The sequence below is a fragment of the Dama dama genome, chromosome 20, assembly GCF_033118175.1.
Source record: "Dama dama isolate Ldn47 chromosome 20, ASM3311817v1, whole genome shotgun sequence".
In the NCBI taxonomy this organism is placed as follows: Eukaryota; Metazoa; Chordata; class Mammalia; order Artiodactyla; family Cervidae; genus Dama; species Dama dama.
In genome coordinates this window covers 103,363,934-103,390,095 of record NC_083700.1, presented here as the reverse complement: position 1 = coordinate 103,390,095, position 26,162 = coordinate 103,363,934, and the positions used below count along the sequence as shown (strand labels likewise).

The window sequence follows — 26,162 nt, the reverse complement described above, 5'->3', positions numbered from 1 at the left end:
AAAAGGAACTTGCAGAATTCACCAGATTCAAGAAAAGGATCTGAAGAAAATCTGGTAAAATACTAAAGTTTTGGAAAGTTGGATAGTTAGGTAATGAATAAATGAATTTGTTGTGTTCTTCTCTTTTGTCTCTTCAAGATATTTCATTTTTAAAAGAGAAGAGATATAAGAGTAAAGAAAGAAAGCCAGGTAGGATTATAATCAGAAGTGATAATCAGATAGTAGATTCTTGAAGTTTAAAATGTCAGAAGTGGAATAATTTTAGAGGATGGCAGCTTCCAAGTTTGGATGAGGCTGAAGTGGCCTGGAGGCCACTTGGATTGGGAAGTTCGCTGGACTATAGGTGTAGAGTGTTAGATAATTGGTGGCATGAGCATTGACATCAGCAAGAGTCATGACTCAGTCTAAGACAGACAGGAAAACTATGAGCTAGATGCCAAAGTGTTCAGTGAGTATGGGAGACTGACCAGATGATCCATCATAAACAGTGACAAAGGAGAATACTATCCAAGGTGGAGACGTCATTTTGAAATAATAGAGGAGAATTGGGGGAAAAGGTCTTTCTCTAAAAGAGCTTTAATGCTTCATCTTCTAGGCTCTCAGAAAAAGAGAAAGAACAGATATCTGAGCAATTGAATGCCCTCAGTAAGACTTACCATGGCCTTTGTGAAGGTTCAGCAAACCAGCTTCAGCAACTCCAGAGCCAGCTGGCCCAGCAGACAGAACAAAAGGTACTCTGACTTTTTCTCCCCAGGTGTTGGAAAGGTACCTTGGGAACAGTATGACTGAAGCTTTGCTGATTGAGAGTCATGATCACTAGCTTTCCATGACCAGTGTGACTTAATTTTTAACCTCACCATAGCAGCCATTTGTCTCGTGTTTCTTTACTGGGGTTCCACGATGTGTTGGTCAGTCAGAATCACTAGACGGTGCACATGGCTAATCCTTTAGACCTGCTTCACCATTGTGTCATCTTGCATTTTGTGGCAGACCACAGTCAAGGAGAACCTGAATTTTGTGTTGTATCTGATCAGAAGGCAACATGGTTACTCTGTGGCATTGTCACTCAAAAGACAGCAGGGAGTTCTGAATATTGGGAAGTAAAGGCTGTGGACCTCTTCCCCCCCATACTTTTTTTTCCTATCTGCTAAATAAATGAGAAATGTCAATTTCCAAAACAAACTGGTGGATTAGCTGCGCTGACTGAGACGCTGGTTCCCCTTATCCATAGTCACCCCATCATGTGACATCTTTACCAGTTACCACCGTGTTCATTGCCTGGACCACATGGAAGTTGTTACGTTCCTGCTGGTTGTCCTCAGTTCTTCCTGGATACTTGTGTGTATATGTAAACTTACCATATTATATACATGTGTCTCTAGGATATATATGTGTGTTTGCCTGCTTATTTCCTATGTTGTGAAGCAATGGCCAAATTCTGTGAGGCAATTTAAGCTCCTGTGGCAATCAGATTTGGTCTAGATAATGCTCAAAATGATATTTAGACAAAATATGCTTTGACTCTGATCCTGAAATTTGTATAGCAGGAGCTGGAGTTGTAAAGGCCACATTGTAGAACCGGCTGTGATTTATTTGAGAGCAGATTTCCAAAATGAACGTGCTGGTCTAGCTCTCTGTTTGTGAGGTAACCCACTTCTAATGGCTTATTGCTTCACCATATACGGGAGTACATGAAGAGTTTTAACAAAATCGCTTGCTGAGAACATCCAGTTCTCATTTTGAAAGGTTAAAAAAGGGGAGAAAGAAAGAAAGAAAGTCAAGCTGCTGAGCACCACTACATTGAGCATGATGTGTCCCCCTGTTACCGTTCGTGTGTTTCATGTGAAGTATTGTTCTGATTAACTGACATCCTTGCTTACAAGTTTAACTAACCCTTTGGAGTTTAAGCACAAATGCACAAAGGGAAAAGAGGACGACCTGTTTGGGGTTCTTTTTTGCAAAAAACAAACAGTCGCATGCTGGACGCTAACACCAAGCTTACACTGTGTGTGCGATACGGCTGAGCTGCTCCATAAGGCTCTCTCTCTTATCTGCCCAAGGCACACCCTGCAACTCTGGTAAGTAGAGCCTTTTATGTTTTCTTTCCTCTTCTCCCTCTATCATCTTCTGCTTGTGTAGGTCAGAATGCTTGTGTTTGGTGGGGCCGAAATGAATTTCTCTGGATCATTTCCCAGCTCAGTGATTCTTGCCTGTCCTCCAATTATGAGGGTGTTAGAAGGAACAGTCTTTTCTCTTTGGCTAGACTCTGTGTGTTTTTTCAATACAAGCATGTCTGAGAGTCCATGAACTCACAGAAGAAATTAGACATCTCTCAAAGAATCTCTCTTTGTCATATTGTCTGCTTCTGAATAGTCTTTATATGAATTATGTAAATAGAATTTTTCATATATTTCAAAGTCACATACCACAGTGGGATTTTCCCTTCAGTCCCTACAGACAAGATAGCTGGTAGATTCACATAACATACGTTTACCTTATGCAAGTTAAACTCTACATCCTGGGTCAAAAAACAAAGGGAGGATGAAGAATAACACATAATATAATATTTTAAATAGTGTGAAGAATTCTCAGTTACTCCATTATTTGAACAAACATAGTAAGATGAAGATGCAGCCCTGATCTGGTTCCTCATTTGCTATCTACTCTCCATCTCTGATAGTATGCAGCTAATCCAGCTCGAAATTCTCAGGGCATATTCTTAAAATCTGGGCAAAGTAGGTTAATGATTTTAAGGATTTCCTTCCTGTTTATCAGTTTATTCATTTATTCATCAAATGTTTCTTGAACTGCTGGTACTAGTCCTAGACATCCAATGGGCAAAGCACCTGCTTTTATGGAGCTTGCTTCTCACCGAGACAGAAATGAAGTGTATTATATGGGAGGCAAGGAGGTGACTGACAGTTATTTCAGTAAAATCTTCCATGGATAAGAGTTAAATAAGGACAAATAAGTAATACTGATCAAAGAGGGACAGGTATAAGCATGTATGGAAGATGAAGATGCTGAACACTAACAAGAGGAAGTAGAAAGTTGGAGAGTGATAGAAGTGATGTGTTCTGAGCGGCAAAACACGTGAATGATTTAACTTCTGAAGAACTTTCTGCCTTGAAAGGCTTCAAGATAGAAATTCTTCAGAAACTGTTTTGAGGCTTTTTTATAAGGATGATTTTGACAGTGTGTAAGGCTTGCCTTATTCTGTGTCCTTAGTACTGAACTCCTTTGTAAGATGGAACTCTACTGTGCTTACTCTTCCTGCTCCCCTGGATCTGACTGGCAAGGGAGTAGCTTGAAATTTAGTCAGCCTTTGGTTTGATTCTGGAACTCAGTGACCTTGGACAAGTTACCCAATCTCTGTGTACCTCATTTTCTTATCTGCAAACTAAAAATTAATTGCCTTCATAGGATTGTTGTGAGGATTAACTGTCACTGCTTAATAAATATATTAAGTGCCCAGTAAATAGTAGCCATCATTGTGATTACTGAATTACCTGTTCTAGCCTGGATTGGAGGAAAATTTATTAGTGGTTTCAGAGTCAAGGGACCCTAGTCTGCTCCTTCCTTGACTTGCTGCTTCCAGTTCCTAGAGCTAATTTAACTCGGAGCTGTTGCCATGGCAAATGCTAGCATTGGCCACCAAACATGTGACCACCCTAGGTGCTCAGCAGCTGCCTGAGTAACGCACACGGGGCCGTCTACTAGCTGCACAGCTGTTGTGTGGCTCTTGGGCTGCTTACATCTCTCTTCTGACCCCGTGGACCGGTCCCGCTGAACGCATCAGCAGGGAAGTGCTACTTCAAGAGTCTTCTGCATGGATTGCAACCCTGAGAAGTTGTTATATGAGGTCGAATTCTCACTTTGGGGGAACTGGTATGTCTGTAAGAGCCTTTTTGGTGATATAGTCTTAGAAATCGCTGTCTCCTCACTTTCCTTGCTTGCTACTTTGTAGAGCTTGTCACTCAGATATGCTTAATGCTACCATCCCTTGGGTACTCTGTAGACTTCTATGTTAAACATTCTATAGATTAGAAAAAATCTTTCTTAGTATTAACACTGTCAGGTTTCAGGATGTTTCCTACAGGTTGGGGCTCATCCCAGGCTGGGTTTTTCTTGTGGTCGGAATTTGATCTACTGTAGTTCTTTGAATGACTCCTTTCAACAATTGTGCTTCTCTGATTCAGTGTTCTTGTTCCTTTTTTCTTGTAGGGCTGCAGAGCAGTGGCTGGGGTGATTGACCTAGGCACAGTGGAGATATTTCCCATCTTCAGAGCAATGCAAAAGGGCCTCATTGACCAAGACACAGGCCTGGTGCTCCTGGAATCCCAGGTTATCCTGTCTGGCCTCATTGCCCCTGAGACCTGTGAAAAGCTGTCTTTGGAGGAGGGCCTAGCCAGAAACCTCATTAATCCCCAGATGTACCAGCAGCTCCAAGAGCTACAGGATGCCCTGTCCTTAATCGGCAGGCTCACTGAAAACAAAGGCCCTCTTTCTGTGGCGGAAGCAATTGAAAAGAAAATAATCAGTGAGAAAGTTGGACTGAAAATCTTAGAAGCTCACCTGGCAACTGGAGGTTTCAGTCTCCCCAATGATGAGAACTGTATTAACCTAGAGGAGGCTTTTCACGAAGGCCTCATTTCTGCATGGCTTCACTCAGGGTTAGAGTCCCACCTGAGATCATCCAAGAACTTGATAGACCCAAACACAGCTGAGAAAATAGATTTACTGGATCTGATGCAGAGATGTATTGTCCACCAGGAATCAGGATTGAAATTGCTGCCTGTCAAGCAGTTGGCAGGGGGAATGGTGAGCTTGAAATCAGGCCGGAAAGTTAGCATTTTCCGTGCAGTTCAGGAAGGGCTGATAGATAGGCAGGTTACTGTCCGGCTGCTGGAAGCTCAGCTTTTTGCTGGAGGCATAGTAGATCCAAGAACAGGACACAGACTTACAGTGGGAGAGGCTGTGAGACATAACTTGATTGACCAAGATATGGCCTGTGCTCTCCTCATAAGGCAGCTTCAGACAGGAGGGATCATAGATACTGTCACTGGGCGTAGGCTGACAGTGGATGAAGCAGTGAGCCAAGATCTGGTAACTGCTAAGATTGCCCTTGTGATTCTGGAGTCCCTTTGGTCATTCATGGGGTTGCTATGGCCTGAGTCTGGAGAGATTCTCCCAATCACAGATGCCCTGGAACAAGGTATTGTGTCTACAGAACTAGCTCATAAAATCCTTAGTGACCGACAACATATTAAAGCCGTATTTCTACCAGCAACGACAGAGATTTGGTCCTGGGAAAAAGCAATTGAAAATGGTATGCTAGACAAAAGTCTTGCTAATAACTTGAAATCAGTTTGCATCCCCGATGTGATGCCCCACATGCAGTTAGCAGACTCTCTAGAACGAGGCAAGTTGAACACGAATCCTGGAGAGGCAGGTGTGCTGTGCCGCACAGGCCAAACCGAGGGTGCCGCAAGCCGTAAGGAGAAGCTGCTGTTTCAGCTGATGACTCACAGCTACATTAGCGCAAGGGATGGGCAAAGGCTGCTCCTGTTGGACAATGAGCTGATGGAGGCACTGACAGCAAGAGGTGATCAAGCAGGTCCTCCAGAAGTGTTTGGAAGTGGGCATCAGAGGCCAGAAGCTGCTGAGAAATTACAAGAAGCAGTGAATGTGAAAATGACAGAAACTTTCTGCGATGAGCTGACTGTGAGGTCACGTGAGTTCCAGTTTTCTTCTCAAAACAAAGAAGATGCCGATCAGGCGAATTGCACTGAAGCAAAAGGCAAAAAGACCATTGTAGAAACAGAAGGCTCTTCTATAGAGAACCCCCAAATGGACCTGTTTGTAGGGCAACAAAAAGGGGGAAACCCAAATGTTGATACTTTGAAGGTCATAGATAAAGTCAAATCAGAGTTTAAAAGACAGTTGTTTGGTACCAAAAAGGAAGACCAAATAGAAGTGTCTACCAGAAAAAATGTCAATAGAGAATTTCTCCTTACAGTACCTCCTGAGAAAGCAGATGTGATTGTGGTGGAGGACAAAGACCTGCTTTCTGTTGAGTCACTACAAGAAGAATGGCAGATTCTCAGAAAGACTTCCTTGGTGTGTCAGAAAGAGCAAGCAAACACACTTGAAACTGAGTATACTCTAGGTGAAACTGGAAGACCTCTCATAAAACCCCAAAGCAAAAAGTCACAATTCCAGGTCAAGAAAACTCTAGCTTTAGAATCGGAACTCAGGTCTGAAAAGGATAAGGATATTCATTCTCTGGACAAGAAGAAAGCATTAAGTAAGTCACCTTTGGGTAGGGATGACCATCAACAAAGTCCAGAAAGTCACAGCATGGCAGGTGGTAGCAGAATGATGACAGACAAGGAAGCTGATGGCAGTGAAACTTCCCTGCCATGCAGTACTGCTTCAGAATTGCTTGAAGAGGCTACCCTGAATACATTAGCTGCACAATTAGTAGAGGGTGGTATCCTTCATGAACAGACAGGCCAAAAGCTCTTGCTAAGTGAGGCAATAGCCCGAGGCCTTGTGCCCAGTCACACTGCTGTGAAACTTATGGGAAAGATGAACATGTTTCGGGGATTCTTTGACTCTCAGACCTGCGAGTCTTTGACAACTGAAGAAGTCATTGATGAAGGTCTGATGGATGAGAAGTTGTTGCACAATGTCCTCATGGCAGACAAAGCTATAAGTGGTGTCTTAGACCCTCATACCCACACACTGTGCTCTGTGAGGGAAGCAGTTGCCATTGGACTTCTTGACACACAAACAGCCACCAGAATTTTAGAGGGGCAGGTGGTGACTGGTGGAATCATTGACCTGAAACGAGGCAAAAAGGTTTCAGTAACTTTAGCCTCAAATCTTGGCTTGGTGGACAGTGCTGACCAGCCAGAGCTTATAAATCTGGAGAAAGCTTCCAAAGGCAGAGATGCTGAAAACATGGTTAGGGAGAGATTAATTAGCTTACAAATGGAAACAACTGGAATTATGGACCCTGACAGCAAAGCCCCTTTAACAGTCGTGCAGTCCATTGACAGAGGACTTTTGGAGAGAGATGAGGCCATTCAGTTGTTGACAAAGCAGGTGGTAGACGGAGGTATCATTCACCATATATCTGGAATGAGACTTTCTGTTGATAATGCCTTTAAACATGGCATCATTGATGAAGACTTAGCCAAGGAACTCAGAAAAGTTGAGACCTTAAGCCTCTGTCAGTTCTCTCATCCTGAAACAAAGAAAACTATTTCCCTCTCTGAAGCCATGAAATTAGATCTTGTAACCCCAGACTTGAAGAGAGAAATCCAAGAAATTCAGGCCTTCACTGGAAGCTTTGTAGATCTCATTTCTGGCCAGCAGTTGACCCTGGCAGAAGCTGAAAAGGAAGGACGATTAACTAATAAAGCAACACTGTCTTCAGAAATGATGAATGGGATTATAGATCCTGAGAGTTACAGAATTGTTCCCTATTCAGAATTAGTAAAAAAGTGTAAAATTGATATTGAATCTGGGCAGAGATATCTAGAAGTAATTCCCTTTTCAGACATTAAAGATGGAGCGAGTGACAAAGTACTTACATTGTCTCAAGCAATTAAGCTTGGAAAAGTAGACTTTGCAGCTACACTGAAGGTTCTGGAAGCCCAGGCAAATGCTGGGGGAATCATAGACCCTGCCACAGGAAAAAGATTGACATTGGCATCAGCTCTGAAACAGAAATTAGTAGATGAAAACATGGTCAGAATTATTGCATCTCATCAGGTGTTGGATGGAGGAATTATTGACATATTCAGTAATCAGAGAATGACTTTAAAGGAAGCTATTGAGAAAAGACTCATCAGTCCTGAACTGGCAACTATAATCCAAGTAGATACATTTAAGTCCAGTGATCACCAGGCTCATGTTGAAAAGCAAGATGGAATTGAAGTATGTGAAATAAAGAAGCAGTTTCTAGGAAAGGAAATGTTAATTGCTCATAGTCAGCCTGCTGAAATGAGTTGTGGTAAAGGAGATAGTGAGAAATTATTTCAAATTGAAAACCAATCTGCACAAAAAGGCATTAAAGTGAGAGTTTCTAATGGGGAGGAGGCAAAAAAGAGCAGGGAAATTTCATTAAAGGGATTGGAGTGCGATGACCAAATTAAGAGATCTTCTCCAGATGCTAAGGAATCTTTGAGTGCTGTAATTCCTAGTGATGGTAAAGGTAAATCACTGGGCCAAGATTCAGAGACACATCTTCAATCAGAAATTTGTGATTTTAATCCCAAAGAGGTGGCTTATACAACCATGGAAAAAAATACAGATGAAGAGCAAGAAAAAATAGTACAAACAGAAATTATTTCTCATATGAAACAGTCTATATCAAGTCTAGATTCTAAAGAAGTAAGGGAAAACCAAGGAGGAATTATTTCAGAAGTGCAAGAGTCAAATCATGAAACTTTAGAGAAATTGCTAAGTCAGCAGGTTATACAGAAACCAATGAAAACCACAGAGAAGGGTAAGAGGGGGAAGAAGACTGTAGAAGAAAGAGTCAAGACCCACAGACCAGCAGTTCTTTCAGAAGAAAAGCTGAATCAGGAAATTGCCATTAGTGATGACTGTGACTCTAATATAGAGAATCAATGTATGGAGATAACTGCACGTGAAAAAGTGAAAGAAACTGACAGGGATCTGGACTTTTCTGTTCTTGGTGAAACTGAAGACTCTTCTTCCCAAATGACACCCGAAGGAATTTCTGTAAGAAATCAAGATGCTTTAACCTTCTTTAATCTAGTCAGTGAATCTCAAGAAATTATTGTTGGGATCCAGAGTGAACTACTCTCCTCTTTGACCCCAAGGCCTGAAGGATTGCACGACCAGGAACCGGTTGGAGGAGTCCAAGTTGCAGACACAGCCCCAGTTTTCACAACAGACAAGTCTTTCCAAGGAACCACCCGACAGGAGACTGATTATCATCAAGATTCTTGTGTTGCTTTTAAGATTAGGCAAACCAAAGATTTGACTTCCTTACCTAATGAATATAAAGAAAAATCATACCAAGAAGCACGTTTTGACTCAACAAGCACTGTTAAATTGGAAGAAATTAGAGTAGGCTCCAAAGAAGTCAATTATCTGGAGTTCTCAGACAGAAAGGACCTTCCTCCTCAGGACAACAGAAGTGATCGTGAACATGGCAGAATTCTTGAGTCTAACATAGTGACAACGCAGGAAATACCTGGAGAGGAATCTCTACAAATGTCAAACCTTATAGTTACAGGTGCAAAAGTAGGGTCCTTTGAAGGCAGAGTGACTCAGAGAGTTCCCAGAGTCTCGGTGTCCCTTCTCCCAGAGAAACTGTCCAGAGAGGTGTCTCAAAAAGAGAGTACAGGACCACAGGATGCCACCATTAGTCCTATTCCAGACACCAGTGAAGAGGAGATGGTGCCCCCAGTATCGTGCCTCACAATGAAGATGGATGAGAAGACACCACAGGAGAAGCTTAGAGAGAGCCCTGGCAGCGCACAAACCCCCCTGATGACTGTACCAGGGGGAGCGAGTGTGAACCCGGAGCCCTTCAGAGCTACTAAAGTAAGTTACCCAGTGGTGTATTTGTGTGTGTGTGTGTGTGTACTTGTTATGGCTAATTTCATGCTAAAACTCTTGACTGGATACTGAGTTTTCATAGGTATGATTAATTGTATACATACATCTACTTAAGGACACTAGAGGATTCTCTAAGATATAGCTTAGTTTATTGTCATCTGTTTGTAACATAGTTGTTGGGAAACTAGGTAGTAGCCCTGAATGTCTTTCCGAAATTTGCAAGGGTAGCATTGAAGCTAAGTTAAAATACTGAGGCTATGGTACCTGAAGTCAGAAGAGGTTTTTGCTAAAATGATGCTTATAGATTCATAATTTTGAGCTTGTGCTCCCTGAGGAAATTAATGAATTGCTTTTTTGTCTATTGATTTGAGACAGTTTAGATAAAATAACATAATTTATTTCATTCCACGCCATGTGTAGTAAAAATTTCTGTTCTGTTCTATGACCCTGCCCGCTTTAAAGGCAGACTTAAAGGAGAATGTCAGATTTGAGTGAGTTTTCTTTTTGGCTCCACAGAATGTATTTACCCGGCAGCTCTGCCTAGAACATGATGAGAAGTTGGTATCTTATCTGTCTCTTTTACGGGACATTGAAATGAGGACCAAGCAGATTCAACCTCTAGAGCTCAACCTGGCAGAGCTACAGGATCTGCTGTGTCAGGCCAAGGTAGGTTCCCAGAGACTTCCTCCAGGCCCATCAGCTTGAGAAAAGTGAGAAGACACCACAAGAGAAGCTCCTGAAGGAAGAAAAACATGTTGAAAAGCACTGCTATTTAATGGACAAAAAGTAGATTGGAAAAACTATAGTTAGAGATCTCTGAAGAACAGCATGGGGTACTAGTCTCACAGAAACCAAAGCATAAGAGACTCGAGGGAGTATTAGAGACACTGGGCAGTATTAGATAGTGGTCAGCAGTACCAGATACAGTAGGGGGACCGAGTGTAGTAAAACTAAAGGTGGGGTTCAGTGCCTGAGAGCCACCAGGCGCCTGATAAGAACAGCTGCAGTCGAGTGGTGGGATATAAACTCGGTTGCAGTGAGAATAAACAGGATATTGGAAGGTGGAGACAATTAATGTAGGTCATGCTTTCCAGAAGCCTGGTAGTGCAGACAAGGAAAGAGAGGTAGGACACTAGCTAGAGGAAATGCATTGGAAGAGGAATGTTTTGAGTGGACTTTTAGGCTGAGGAGAAAGAACCAATAGAACAGGAGAACTTGAAGTTAGGGAAGAGAATAAGTGATCACTGATGGAATGAGGTCCCTGAGGACATGGAAGGACGTAGACATAGACATGGAGGCTGAGAGTTGTCACAGGGTTGGAGTCATGAGGAGTGCAGAGATTGTAGAGGTTTACCAGTTCTCTCAGTGTCCAGAGGGGTGGCTTTAGGCAGAATAGCTGAAAGGGAGATGAGGATGATGCCCAAAGAACTACCAGGCTCTTCCACAGCTTGTTTCTGGTTTCTTTGCTGAGGAGCAGAATATTGAGGAATAGCTGGGTAGAAAAGCTGGCTTGGGATATTTTTATGTTCTTTGGTTCCACTCGCTTGAACTTCGGAGTGGAAGAGTTGTCCTTTGGTTGACATATATTGCATCACATTATTTAAAGCATAATGACACTCTTGGAGAGGTAGCAAGTTGTAGGGCAAGAAACATTGCCCTGAGTCAGAAAACCTGATTGCAAGTCTGGGCTCTTATTGCTTATCAGCTGGGTGACCTCAGGGAAAAACAAATTTACATTTTTAAGCACTGAGGCATCTGTCCTATAAATTCAGGATTATGATGTCTGCTCTGCCTCCTCAAAAATGATTGATTGTGAGAACAACGGAAAAACTAATGAATGTCTATAAAAACATTTTATAAGCCATAAAGCCTGTGTAAGCATGAGGTGACAGAATAATGTGTTTACAGCTGATTCTAAGACAGCAAGATTTCTAGTCTCGATTTTGGCAGTAACTCCAGTTTATGCCCTCAGGTATTAGACAAGGAGCTAAAGGATCTGTCCACGGTGGTGAGTCAGGAATTGGAGTGTGTGGATCAGATTATCATCAGCCAGCCTCAGGAAGTCCCAGCTCAACTGCTGAAGGCGCTAGAAAAAGACGCCAAGAATCTTCAAAAGTCCCTCAGCTCTGTGAGTGACACCTGGGGTTCCAGACTGCTCCACCTCCAGAGTGCCTTGGAAGTTCAGAAGGTAGCTTCTTGTTTTTATTTACAAAGGCTCACAGAATCTGGGCAGGCTTGGAGAGTTTTATCATCTAACTTGCCATTTATTTCTTAGACTAGAGTGTTAAATCAGTATGAACAGCTAGAAGGTAGACTTCAAGATCTGAGAGCCTGGGTTGGCAATACCCATGTTATTCTGAACAGCAAGGAATATGACAGTGAAACAGATGCTGACAGCCTGAATCACTGCCTCCAACGGTGTGAGGTGAGTGCACCACCAGCTCTCAAGCATGTTTTATTTGCCCTTTTGTGTTATATTAATTTTATGTCTCTGCTAGGCAGACCAGTATCTGTACTTGCCTTTACTTAGAAAGTCTGACTTTCCATTTGAGAAATAAAGTCTTTGCAAACTTTTCCTGTACAGGGCCAGACAGTAAATATTTTAGGTCTTGCAGGTGACCTGTTTCTGTGGCAATTGTTCATCTCTGCTGTAGAAACATGAAAGCAGCCATACACAGCATATAAACAAATGATTGTAGACATGTTGCAGTAAAACTTTATTTACAAAACCAGATGACAGGCAGGTCTGGCTTGGGGAATGTAGATGACCAACCCCTCATCTTGAGAGATGGTTTTCTTCTTGTTAAACTCCAAGTTAATTGATTCTTTTTTGTAAGTCAGTGAGAATTAAAGATTCTAAGATATATTTAAGCCTAGGATTCTCCTGCCCCTAGCACTGTTGTTTCTTTTGAATTATACTTAAGATAATAACAGGTAATGCTCACATTGGTTTATCCACCCTCTGCTATAGCTATTCCTCTCAAATTCTTTCTGAAGTCAAAGCAGAACTAGAGATGTTCCCTCCTATTCCATCCTCTTCCTTTTCCCCAGTCTTAAGAGGTACAGACCTAAATGTGGTCTGTGGTCAGATTTCCCTTGTATGCATCCTCGCCCTTCTTTATCTTGGAAGAGTTGACCTGTCTTCTTTAATGCCTTCATACCCTTTAATCCAAATATACTGATGGAGGAATGAGTAGCAGACTCTGTTCACTGACAGCGTTTTGAAAGAAGCAAAGGTGAGAAAAATTCCTGTGACATAGTATGAAATATAAAAACACAGAGCACCTCCTATATTTGTGTCCTTGCCTAGTTATAAATTATATGAATTCCATTATGGGAAGAGAGCCACAGTCTAAGCCTCATTTTCCTAGTGAGTTTCCCAAATCCATGTGTTCACAGACAAAGGAAGTATAGTCATATGATAAATATGCAAGTAGTCCGCCTATAAGCCCACTTTGCAGGATTACTGACTGCTCCCAATTTCAAAGTGATAGACATGCAGATATTCTACTTGTTCTTATGGTTTTTTAATTGCATCCAGTATACCGTGGGTAATGATTACTAAAAGTTTGTGGGAATATTGCATGCTTTTTAATTGTCTAAAAGCAGATAAATTCTAGTGTTTAGGCAGTTTTTTACTACTTTATCTGACTGTAATCCTTTACAGTTTTAAAATGTATAACATGTTTGACATTTTTGTACAGTTTTAAATGTATAACATGTATAACTATTTAAAAGTCAAATTTTAGTGAACCACTAAGAAATTGAATATTTTCTCATTTCTGGCTTACCAGTATCTCAGGGCTAGACAAATACAAATGGTTATTTGAACCTAATAAAGTACAATTAGATCTATCTCAGACCAAAAATTCATGCTCTACTTTCCAAAGTATAGCATTTTTTCACAGATACTTGGGATTAGCAGTGCTATAATATAAATAGCACTGCTATTTATTATTTTCTATTATATAAGTAATGGAAAGTATAGTGCATTTAGAAATCAGTGGTTGATTTAATTTACTGTTCTTTTAATTACAGTTAAAGGAAACCTAGCTATAATATGTGAGGACTCTGGAGAGGCCAGAAGTGAAAGTGTGGGTTGGCCCTAGAAGTAATCAGTGTCACTTTTGAAAATACAGGAAATTCACCTCTGTTTGATTATGTTGATTCTTTGATTAGAACCAACAGTTTCTGCTTTTATGGAGAATTAGAAGCTTCTTTTCCCTTTTCTTCCTTCCCCATCTTGCTCAGGACCTGAAACAGCCCATGGCCGGGAGGAAGCCTCAGCTGGACGCACTTGCCTTTGACGTTCAGTTCTTCATCTCTGAGCATGCCCAGGACTTGTCTCCTCAGCAGAACCGGCAGATGCTGAGGCTGCTGAATGAACTGCAGAGGTCCTTCCAGGACCTTGTAGAAGAGACTACCGCTCAGGGGGATGCCTTGCGGGACCGTCTTCAACAAATGGAGCAGGCTGCCCAGGTCAAGGTCAGACTGAACCAGCGGCTGGGCTCAGTTGGTCCCTGGGATTGTCCTCTGTCTTTGGGTTTTCTGGCCAGACGCCATCTGTCATGGTTCCAGGAGCCTGCGTTTACCAGTTTTGATTGGTCCAGGCCAGTTTGGTTCTGGCCCACGAGACAGCTGTTTTGACTGTCTTTCTTGCCGTGTTTTTGGTTTTATGTTTGCGTGTGAGAGAATATATGTGTTTACGTGTGTATGCATGTGCAAGGTGTTTTTTTCTTAGTTAAACTCTACTGTAACTGTATCTCATTCTCTGACTTTCAAATGAAAATTTTATCCGCAGCCCTTATTTCCACCATTCTTTTGAGGACTGTTGGGAGCAGTTAGATACTCTGAGCCCTTGAGAAGAATGGTCCTGAAGTTAGTTTGATTCTAGGGCTTTTCAGATGATTAACAGTAAGATTCCTTGACCACCTTCAGACAGCTGACAAAGATTTTTATCAGAATCATATTAATTCTTTAGCACCTTTGAAAACTATTATTTTATAGCACCTTTCTGTACACTATGGTATCTAGTGCTTATTCAGTTGTGGAAAACTCTGTGTAGAAGCACTGTTGATAAACTTTGCAGGAAGCAGGAGACTAATCATCTTACCACCTTCTATCACAACCCTCTTATAGAGCTCAACATAATTGCATGGTAATATCGTAACCTTAGAATACCAAGAATGATGCTTATGCCATTATTCTGTATGAATAATAAATTGAAATTCAGCAAGATAGTATTAGAATTGTTATCACCAGTAAAACGGTCTCAGTGTCTCTTTTATTAAATATTGTGCATAGTAGAATTGAGCTTTTGAGTCAGGCTTACAGGATATTTAGTGAAGTCTGTATGTCCCTTGTTACTGCTTAGTTGTTGCAACTGGATTAAAATTGAAGTAAGATATTAATGAAATATGGTAGGTTACCTTCTAAATGTGGAAATTAGCAGTGTCCTTACTTGGATTTTATACAGCTCGGTATAGCTTATGTATAATTAATGTAATAGCATTAGTCTGGGCCACCTTAAGATACAGCCCACATCCAGGGTAGGCCCCTGAGTTGCAGAAGATGGTCCAGTTGCATGTGAACATTCTCTTCAAGCGTGTAATTAATTCCACGACATTTATTAACCTTGTTGTTGTCAGAAATGCTCTGCTTCTCTCTATATTTGCCCTGAATGCATGTGTTTGTCTATGTGCTAACTTGTTTGCTTTGCTTTTTTCAGATTCAGTCTGCACCCATCCTAACCCACGAGGATCCCGTTTTACAGCTGAAGAGCTCTTACGAGTTCTCTTCCAGAGCCTTTCTGTTTGTCCTAAAGCGGGGGAGAGAGGGCCAATTTGGGCACCTGTTTGTAAGTGCAGGTGACTCAAAATGCCATCAGAAGGTAGAAACTAGTGGAAAAATGGTTTTAGAAGGATGATCAGGAGAACACATCATGCTCAATTGCTCAATCAGGTGCTTCAGTGTCATGTGACTGAGAGGTCTGGAAAAGGATCAGGCACAGAAGCAAATCCCTCCTCCCCTCGGGCCGTCTTTTCTCTTGGCTATTGGTGTAGACACCTGAAGGACGGAGCCCATTGCTATTCTTGGGCACTTCCCTTCTTCTCAAAATAGCCAAGCCCCTCATGTCTGGCAAGTAATCATTCCATTTAATGGGTGTCTGCATTTGTGAGACATTTGATTTATATAAAGTCAGATTAATTATTAAGAAGCTCAATTAGCTTATAAATTATCCAGTTTCTTGATTTTTCCTCCTAGTCCAGTCCTTCTAATTTTCCATATTATGACTTCATATGTAGTATATCATCCAGTTCCTTTAGAAGTGATCAGAACCTGTCATTTATTTTCATCCCCAGTATCATCTATGAATTTTAAGCATCTAGGCTCTCTCTTCTCCATTTCCATGGATAAGAAGCAGTCTGGCAAAGGAGCTTCCAAACCAAAACCTCAGAGCATTCTCACCTGAAATCACTCCTAATTGTAATTCAGACCATAGATCCAGACCAATAGACTGTCCAGATGAGGAGAACTTTCTGAATATGATTTCTGTGCCTTTTCCTGCTCTAGTCTCCCACCAACTTTTCCATCCTTGTGATATAACCTTCTTATTTTACATTTCAGGGAGTTATCTTATATTTATAAAATGAGAATCATTAATTATCTCTTGGCCCCTTTGCATTTTAATTAGACCCTGCAGAAACAACAAAATACCTGTCACCAGAAACTGGAGGATCTTTGCAGCTGGCTGGGACAGGCAGAAAGAGCATTGGCTGGCCATCAAGGTAGAGCCACCCAGCAGGATCTCTCTGCTTTGCAGAAGAACCAAAGCGACCTGAAGGTCAGTAAGAGTTAACTCACTTATTTCATTCCGTCAGTAAGTACTTAGAAAGGCTTGCTGTGTGCCAGGCCCAGCGCTTAGTGCCAGCGACATAATGGTTAAGTATCCCTGCTCTCCTGAAGCTTACAGTGTCGTGGAAGAGACAGACTTTACACAGATAATCACAGAAATGAGCATATAATGTATTCACTATTATATCTATAAAGGAAACATTACATAAGAAGATATAACAGACCCAATCTTGACTTATATATCAGAAGATTCCTTTAAAGAAGTGTCATTTAAACTGAGAATCGAAGGATACGTAGGGGTTGATGCATGAAGGGGTGGGAGGAGGAAGAAGACATGCCAGGCAGAGGCCTGTACATCAGTCTGGAGGTGGAAATGCGATCAAGCACAGTACTAAAGAATTGGAAAAAAACTAGTTTGACTGTACAGAGAACAAAAGGAAGATTAGTGAACAATAAAGCTGGGGAGGAGGCAGGACCCAGATCATGCTGGGTCTTATAGGCTACATGAGGGTTCAGGAGTGATGACCAAGAGAGTTACGAAGAACCAGCCAGGTCTCAACACTGTTAGAGTCCCATTGTCAACTCTATTTTACAGAAGAATGATCTCTTTGAGGATAAGTCATTGCAAAATAAAAATCATATTTGTGGGCATTTTCCTTTCATATCTTCACTAAATATCTTCTTAGAAATTTAAATTTTTCTTAGAAAATTAAATATTTTTAGAAGCTTCTTAATTAAAAAGCATTTAAAATTTTATTATCTACATTGGTTTAAGCATAAAACTTAGCAAATTATAGTCAGGGACATATGTCCATTGCAGATAATGTCATTCTAGTCATTCCATCTTTGTGCTGTTGAGAGGTCTTAGAAGTACTAAAGTTGAAGCCTCTGCTATCCTATTTTCATGTGTTAAGGATTTACAGGACGACATTCAGAATCACGCCACCTCATTTGCCAGTGTTGTCAAAGACACTGAAGGGTTCCTAGACGAGAACCAGACTAAACTGAGCCCTGATGAGTTGACAGCTCTCCGGGAGAAACTCCATCAGGCTAAGGAGCAGTATGAAGCTCTCCAGGAAAGGACAAAGCTGGCCCAGAAGGAGCTGGAGGAAGTGGTGACCTCAGCCTTACAGCAGGAGACTGAAAAGGTAACCAGACTGCTATGATGCTTGGTATTTTTCAAAAAAGAAAATTTTGGTACCTACACAAGTAAAAGCTGATGACCTTCCAGAGAGCATAGAATTGAGGAAAAGGGGCTCATTCAGGAGCTGATCTGTGAGTTGATATTTATTTTTACAAGAAACATTCTGAAGGACTTTTAAGTCAGGAATAGTTGATAGAAAGTTCATATTCCAAATCACCATCACCATCATCATCATCTTTGGGGAAAAACCATAGGGCATATTTTTAACATGAATCTAGACTGGTGATCCAAGGGTGCTAATGAAGACACTGGGCAGTCTTAATGGGCCTCAAGCTCTCCTCAGGCTGCCATTACAGTTTCAGTGGGAAATCATGGCACTGGGATAAACTTAAGGTGAAGTCTTGTGGTCTTCTGCACCCCACCTAGCACTGGCTAATTGAATTAGAGTTCTTTGTCTGGTTGTGAACTTGTACACTAATGAGGGCGGTAGAGAATGTAGGAAAGAGAAGTACGTTACCTGAAGATGAATTCTGAAATACATGTACGTATCACTTAGCATAACCTGTTTTATTAATAAAATACTTGAAGATTCAGAAAATAGAATTTGAGAGGCAAGTTTCAGAATTCAGTGCTCTGCTTGGCAGAGGAAAGGATGGGAGTGATCTGTGATTTCTTTAAGGAAGAGCAGCCAGGTAATTGAGTGTAATTGTGCTATTTTTTATCCTACTAAGTTAGTGTGTAACTTCTGCATACCTAGCAAGGATTCTGTAAAACCTGGAGGGTTGCCAGGACAAAATCACCACTTAATAAAGCCTTTTGAAATCCTGGGATTCAAATCCCCTGTTAGAAGTGATGAGATATAGATCAAATTTAAGGATCATTTTAAATGATTATTTTTCAACAGATTTAGAACATGCTTGTTTTTCTTTGTGGACGCAAAGACTGTTTATACCCAGCCTTAGAGTTTCTCTCTCTCTCTTTTTTTTTTTTTTGACCTAAACGTCTTTCCCTTTACTTAACCTTTGGTTATATGGTAGCAGAGTATTTAAGGCCTTCTCACTAGACTCCCCCTGTGACTTTCAGAGTAAAGCAGCAAAGAAACTGGCAGAGAACAGGAGGAAGATCGATGCTCTCCTGGACTGGGTAACCTCCGTGGGGTCATCGGAAGGACAGATGGAGCAGCTCTCAGGCAACCTGGAGAAAGGAGCCTTGGATACCACCGATGGTCACGCTGGGCTGAATGAAGCCCCGGAGAAGCTGGACAGGCAGTGTGAGAAGTTGAAGGTGAGCAGGTTAGCTTGTTCTCACAATGCTGGGTGAATCTCTCCTGCCGTGGGCAAGTCGCCATAACCTCCTGCCCTAAGTCCAGTGAGAACTTCTCAGTTCATATCTCTGCTTTCTCAGCAGCCTTAACACCCTTGACCACTCCCCTGGAAGTAGTTTCCCCCTTGTTTCCATAGCACTGTCTTCCCTGATAATTCTCCTCCCTTTCCTCTGGCCAGCTTCTGAAACACACTGATGCACTTCAAGTTGTAGCCTAGGTCTCATCTTAATCATTTAGGATATACTTTCCTTAGGTAATCTCATCCATCCATAACACTTCACTTCCTGTTTATACTAGTGATCTCCATGTATTTATTTGTCTTCAGCCCGAATGCCTGTCCTGAGTGTATAAATCCTCCTCTCTGTTTGCAGCTTGGAACCACAAGCACCTCAACCTGAGAAATGGACCTCCTGTTTTCTAAAGTACCTCTCCCCCAACGAACATGTTCTCCTTCCTAAATTTCCACTCACTTGCCTGGACTAAAACATCACCCTAGATTCCTTTCCCTCCCTCCCTCTCCCACTTTGAATCAGTCGTCAAATCCCGTGCTTCTTACATCTCTCAAAGACATCACGCTTTTTATTTCCATCGAGGTATTATTGCAGTTCAGACTACTATCAGCTTTCTCTTGTGTTACAGTAGCTTCTATTGGTTTCCTTGCCTCTTGACTTTTACCCTCAAGTCCATTGCCACACCACTAAGTGAGCTTTCTTAAATGCTGTCTTTCTACTTAACTCCTTTAATGGCTCCCTGATGCTCTCAAGAAATCATCTCTTACTTTTCTCTACTCATTTATTCATTCAGCAATTATTGAGAACCCGCTGTATGACAGGCATTGGAGATAAGCCAGTAAACCAACCAGATCCATCATCTCCAAGATATTAACTGGCATATGCAGGCGTATTTAGTGCATATTTAGTGCATGAAGACTATTATATATTTAGGGAACTTAGAAAACACACGGGTCACATATGTTAGTAGTGACACCTTTATAGCGAATAAAATTGGCTTAGCTGGAATGCTTCTGTTGAACAGCCTGTGTGGGCCATTGCCTTATTTTGTATTCATAGAATTTCTGCCTCTTGCAAGCTACTTCCTTGCGCTTGTCAGATCCATTGTAGTGTGTACCCTAAAGCCATGGCAGTCTTAGCACAGAGCAGAAATGGTCCTGCTGTCACAGGGGCTTCCTGATACTGGTTGTTGGCAGCTCCATCCTAGCTAGGAAGGGAGCCACTTTACCTTGGGTGGATAAGCGTGGGGACATCTTGTGGTACACAGACAAGCTGTGTACCCCTCCCAAGTGCTGCCCCCTCCTTCTCTTTCAGCCAGATATATTTGTCACCCCAACTTCCCTGAGATGGCATCAGAAGCTGAAGCTATCATGTTGCCATCGTCCTTCTCTAGGGAGTTGCATTCACAGTGCAGATAGTCAAGAACACTTCCTAAGCACCCACTGTCTTCTGTTAGCCTTGGGAAGAACATTTTTAGGGTCAAAACAAAGCAACCGCGACTGTCCTCAAAGAACTTATGTTCCATTTTTTAAATAGAAAAAAGTTCCACATGTCCGCACGTAAACATAGCACACACAAAGTACAGACTACCTGTACTAGGCAGAAATACAGTTTATTCTTACTAATATACAAATATTTATCTGAAAAACTAGTTTCCCAAGATATTTTCTAGTAGGAACACTCTTCAAGGATGTATGAATGACATATTTCATAGCTTAGCATTTGCAGATGACCTGTTTTATGCTGTCCCATGTATGGCTTGTGAAGATTACTCACTCCTTCCATCAGGGTGGGTAGTTTTAGTTTGCCATTTGTACCTTCTCTTTGACCTGGGGTCGTTTAGTGAAGAGACTCCAGTTCTAGTCAGTTTGTCCCATAACTATCTAGATGGCCTCTATTAAGACATAAAACACCTTTTTGGCATTCACTCATCCCCTCTTTGATATGGGAATTATATAGTCCACCTGCACTGCAGATGGTGGCGCAAGTCGGATGAAATAACACGTGACAGCTGTCAGATCCTAGGTAAATCAGTTCACCTGGGATTAGCATATGGCATAATACCTAGCAATTCAGAGAGATTGGTAATATCTGAGCAGCTGGAAAAGTGGCCTATTGAAATCTCTCCCTACTTCTGGCTGTAGACATAACCAAGTCATTTTGGTATCCCTACTGATAGTCCTTTGTTTGGGGGGATTTTTTTGCCAGGCTCGTCACCAAGAATTGCTGTCTCAGCAGCAGAATTTCATCCTGGCCACGCAGTCAGCCCAGGCCTTCCTGGACCAGCACGGCCACAGCCTCACACCCGAGGAACAACAGCTGCTGCAAGAGAAGCTCGGAGAGCTGAAGGAGCAGTATGCGACTTCCCTGGCCCAGTCGGAGGCAGAACTGAAGCAGGTGCAAACACTGCGGGACGAGCTGCAAAAGTTTCTGCAGGACCATCGGGAGTTTGAGAACTGGCTGGAACGGTCCGAGAAAGAGCTGGAGAGCATGCATCAGGGAGGCAGCAGCCCCGAGGCCCTTCCCGCCCTCCTGAAGCGGCAAGGGAGCTTCTCGGAGGATGTCATTTCCCACAAAGGAGACTTGAGATTTGTGACTATCTCAGGACAGAAGGTCTTGGACACAGAAAACAGCCTTGAGGATGGCAGAGAACCATCAGCAACTGGAACCTTAGTGAAGGACAAGCTGAAAGATGCAACAGAAAGATACAGTGCTCTCCATTCAAAGGTATGGGAGTGGTATCTGGCAGCCCTCACACAACCGTGGATGGTTTCTGGGGCTTACAGTAAGAACTTCAGGACACAGTGAGCAAGTGGATTTGTAGAATGTCTTTATGAGCCTCTGGGGGGTAAAAAATGCAGAGGCCCAGGGTCTTATACTCAACCTGAGCCCTATCTAGGGGTATGTCTCACTCCAGTGGTGAAGGTGGGAGTGATCGCCTCCCTATATCTTGACCAGCAGGTGTGAACACCAAGAGACAGAGCACAGGGAAACTTAGACCAAATACATAGTCTTCATTCCTAGATAGAACATTTAGGGTAAAGCTTAATCTTCCTCCCTATCAAAAAACTTCCTTTAGCTCCCAAGATACAGAATCCACTTAATTCTTTTTACCTGTCTTATGTTTTTGCCAACATCTTTAACGCTCCCAATAGGAAAATGTTTTGTACCTTTGATCCCCACCTTTGCTTGCAGCTTGATGTGTATTTCATCAGTAGCCTGTCATACAACTCACTGAGTCTTCCCCCGTATATAGTAAAGTTGGGGTGGATAGTCTGGATCAAACAGTCAGGACCCACTTGTAGAAAATGGTTGCTCCCGTCTGCCTGTGGAGGCTCACCTACCCTCACCTGCAGTCACAGTCAGGTCCCTGGAGCACAGTCAGGCCTCTTTGGACTTGCCCGGGAAGCTGCTGCCTCTGGCCTGACCTGCTTTGGTCTGCTTTCCCTTCTTTCTCCGGCACAGTGTACACACCTGGGCACTCACCTGAACATGCTGCTAGGCCAGTATCAGCAGTTTCAGAGCAGCGCCGACAGCCTGCAGGCCTGGATGAAAGCTTGCGAGGCCAGTGTGAAGAAGCTCCTCTCAGATACAGTTGCCTCTGACCCTGGGGTCCTGCAACAGCAGTTTGCAACCACAAAGGTGAGCCAGGACACGGGCTCTTATTCCACACAACTCAGAGTGCCCCCAAAGCAAAGCACACGCTTCCGGAGGTGAAAGGCAGGCGTCGGGATGCCTTGGACGAGATCTGATTCCTGAACACTATATTCTAACATCTGTGGCTGTGGATAAACAGAATTATTCTACAGAGCTGCTCAGTAGCTCTCTATCCCTAGAAACCCGCTTTGATTACTTCACTCTAATGGTTTTCTTTTGTCCTTTTTCATGGACAAGCAGCAGTTGCAGGAGGAATTGGCTGAGCACCAAGTACCTGTAGAAAAACTCCAAAAAGTAGCTCACGACCTCATGGAAATTGAAGGGGAGCCAGCCCCAGACCGCAAACATGTTCAAGAAACTACAGGTATGAAGCAGCAATGGCCACTCCTACCTCCAAGTGTGTCCTGTCCTGTGATATCTCACACTGTGATGTGCAAGCATCTGTGCTGCTGGTGAGGAGCTGCGGATCCAAGCACAAAGAGCTAACCCTCTAATGAGCTTGAATCTCACACCAGAGGAGGCCTTCGTGGCCTGGCTTCAACCCTTTTTCCGCAGACACTTGCCTTCCTGCCACACCCGACTTCCCTCCTTCCCCAAATGAGCCGGTCATTTCCTCGTTGCTTCCCCCTGAAGTGTGTCCCGTTTCTTAGCTGCTAACCTTTACCAAGCGCTTACTTTGCGTGATGGTATCTCGCTCCTGCTTCTAGAAGTAGCCAGGGAGTTACTCCCTTAAACTCCTGACCCCACCCCCACCCCCACCCCCAAGAAGTAAAGGATAAATAACTTTTCCTTCTGTCTTCTCTAGTACAGTACTCCTAGTACTAATATAGCACTTGTGATTTTACTTTTATGGTTAATTGATATGCCTTCCACTACCTACGCTCTCTTTTAGAGTTTTAAGGTTTGTGGAAGGAAGGGACTGTATCATAATAATCTTCAGTTCTCAGCACTGAGCACAATTTTTGGCACTTAGTAGGTGCTAAATAGACAATGCTTATTGAATTTGGTTCAAAAGTGAGGTATTTAAGCTTATTCTGTTTGTCTTGATGTCCATTGTTATAATAATTAACATGTACAATTTAAATACATTTTTTAAAAAGTACAACAGAAGAATTGTCTCCACTTTTTCTTGTCATGGCCTTGATTTTCCAGATTCCATACTCAGCCATTTCCAACGCCTCTCCAGCAGCCTGGCGGAGCGCTCTGCTCTGCTGCAGAAGGCAATTGCCCAGTCTCAGAGTGTCCAGGAAAGCCTGGACAGCTTGTTGCAGTCCATCAGAGAAGTTGAAAATAACCTGGAAGAGGAGCAGGTGGTGTCGCTGTCATCAGGAGTCATCCAAGAAGCCTTGGCCACTAACATGGTGAGACCTGTGCCCCAGGAGTTAGCATAGAGGATATATTTGCCACCTACCATAGTGACATCATTTTGGAAAAGTATCAGGAAAAGAATGTATTTCCATGAATATTCTAATAGACTTAGAGATGATGACTAATCAATGTAAAGGTATGTCTGCTCAATTTCCAAACCATTGGTAAACTTGAGGGACAGTGGTAATAGCAAAGTCACTGGTGGCCTGAGGTGGAGAACTAAGAGTATTGATGATGTTCTGAAGGTTCAGTTGCAATCCTTCAAGCCTCCTTGAGGAAGTGAGCATGTAGTTACTAGAAGTTTATTAGTTTGTGGCTCAGATGTCCCAGAATAAGTGAGCCAGGAGCTGACAGATATGCTCTTGATGACAGAAATTGAAGCAGGATATTGCTCGGCAGAAGAGCAGCTTGGAGGCCACCTGTGATATGGTGACCCGATTCATGGAGACAGCAGACAGCACCACGGCCGCGGCGCTGCAGGGCAAACTGGCTGAGGTGAACCAGCGCTTCGAACAGCTCTGTCTACAGCAGCAAGAAAAGGAGAGCTCCCTAAAGAAGCTTCTGCCCCAGGCAGAGATGTTTGAACATCTCTCTGAGAAGCTGCAGCAATTCATGGAAAACAAAAGTCGGTTGCTGGCCTCTGGGAATCAGCCAGATCAGGATATTGCACATTTCTTCCAGCAGATCCAGGTGAGGCTTTATCTGGCAGATTGGTGGAATAAAGGGGAAGGAAGGGCAAGGAAAAACAAATATTTACTGAGCACGTAATATGTTAGTCAGTATACTGGCAACTTGACCTGCATTGTCTTAAAGAATTCTCACAGCCATCCTGTAAACTCGATATTGTTTGTTCATTTTTAAAAAACACAGCCTAGCTTTATTTTTCACTCACAGCACGTGTTCAGCCCAGATTACCAGGGACACATAGCTCACCGTAATCACTCAGTCTTTCAAGTTGATGGAAACTTCATCCTGACATATGTTTTCATGATTACTACTGCAAGGGGAAGAGGACATACCATATCCATTTACATTTTGTTAGTCAAAGCAAGTTTCACATGATCATACCTGACGTTCAAGGTGGGTAGAAAAGTGTAATCCTACCATATACCAAGTAGGCAGAGCTGAAAATACTACCTTCCACAGATGCAGATGTGTTTCCAGGGGTGGAACTGCTGGATCACAGTGTATGCCTGTACTGAATTGATCAAGTGGTGGCTAACTTGCGCTCCAGAGCGGCTGGAGCTGCCCTCATACCCCCCTGGCATGCCTTAGCGTTGCCGTATGCCCACACGACTACCTTGGTTTATCCAGCTCTGTGACCTTTTCCATAGTGTACTGTGATCTCATTGTTTTGTTTGGTTTGCTCTCCTCACTTTTTGCTTTTGTTTTGAAAAATTTTCAAATTCTAGAAAAGTAAAATGAATAGCACAATAAACACTGGCATACTTTTCATCTCGATCTACCAATTGCTATTTTCTTTCTCTTTATAAATGTATAAAAGAGTGTCACTGTGGGGTCCCATATTCATTATCATTATTGTTCTTTTTTATATTCAAGCAATTTCCAGTTTTTGGTCAATGAGAGCCCCGTTAAGCTGTCTCCTGGTATCTTTTTGACATGTCCCTACCGGTTTATGAGTACTCTCTTACTTTCTGGCACAATGTGTCATGGTCATCTTGTAATTTCCCTGCCCCACACCTGGAATCACCTATTTCTCCAAGGAAGCCTATTTTTACGGGACAATTATATTTAGACATCAAAATCCAGATACTGCATGAGCCACTAGGATGCCATGGCTTCTCGGTCCTTTCAGTGGGTAGGATTAGGAAATCTTTCTCTCCCTCTCTTTTTTTGTTATCCATTTTTATTTTATTTTTCATTGTTTAATTGAAGTATAGTTGATTTACGATGTTGTGCCAATCTGCTGCACAACATAGTGGCTCGGTTATAGACATTCTTTTTTTTAATATCTGTTATGGTTTATCACAGGATATTGAATATAGTTCCCTGTGCTATGCAGTAGGGCCTTGTTGTTTATCCATCCTGCATGTGATAGTTCCCATCTGCTAATCCCAAACTCCCAGTCCTTCCCTCCCCTACCTCACTTCCCCTTGACAACCACAAGTCTGTTCTCTATATCTGTGAGTCTTTTCTGCTTTGTAAGTACGTTCATTTGTGCCATATTTTCTCACAGTTT

At 42.4% G+C, this 26,162-nt stretch overlaps 1 protein-coding gene across 10 annotated transcripts in view; it reads left to right on the top strand.

Annotated features, from left to right (window-relative positions):
* Positions 1 to 26,162, top strand: part of MACF1 (microtubule actin crosslinking factor 1) — a 333,835-nt gene that overhangs the window by 207,040 nt on the left and 100,633 nt on the right. For 5 of the 10 annotated variants that reach the window (XM_061122314.1, XM_061122313.1, XM_061122308.1 and 2 more), the window contains 14 exons: positions 596 to 731; positions 4,225 to 9,588; positions 10,120 to 10,269; positions 11,576 to 11,791; positions 11,879 to 12,028; positions 13,855 to 14,088; positions 16,298 to 16,447; positions 17,373 to 17,606; positions 18,686 to 18,886; positions 21,146 to 21,664; positions 22,403 to 22,579; positions 22,835 to 22,958; positions 23,747 to 23,955; positions 24,335 to 24,652. In XM_061122314.1, the coding sequence (XP_060978297.1) occupies positions 596 to 731; positions 4,225 to 9,588; positions 10,120 to 10,269; positions 11,576 to 11,791; positions 11,879 to 12,028; positions 13,855 to 14,088; positions 16,298 to 16,447; positions 17,373 to 17,606; positions 18,686 to 18,886; positions 21,146 to 21,664; positions 22,403 to 22,579; positions 22,835 to 22,958; positions 23,747 to 23,955; positions 24,335 to 24,652 (8,182 nt within the window). The remainder of the gene's footprint in view (positions 1 to 595; positions 732 to 4,224; positions 9,589 to 10,119; positions 10,270 to 11,575; positions 11,792 to 11,878; positions 12,029 to 13,854; positions 14,089 to 16,297; positions 16,448 to 17,372; positions 17,607 to 18,685; positions 18,887 to 21,145; positions 21,665 to 22,402; positions 22,580 to 22,834; positions 22,959 to 23,746; positions 23,956 to 24,334; positions 24,653 to 26,162) is intronic. The other 5 variants (XM_061122317.1, XM_061122312.1, XM_061122316.1 and 2 more) reach the window with 1 other exon arrangement.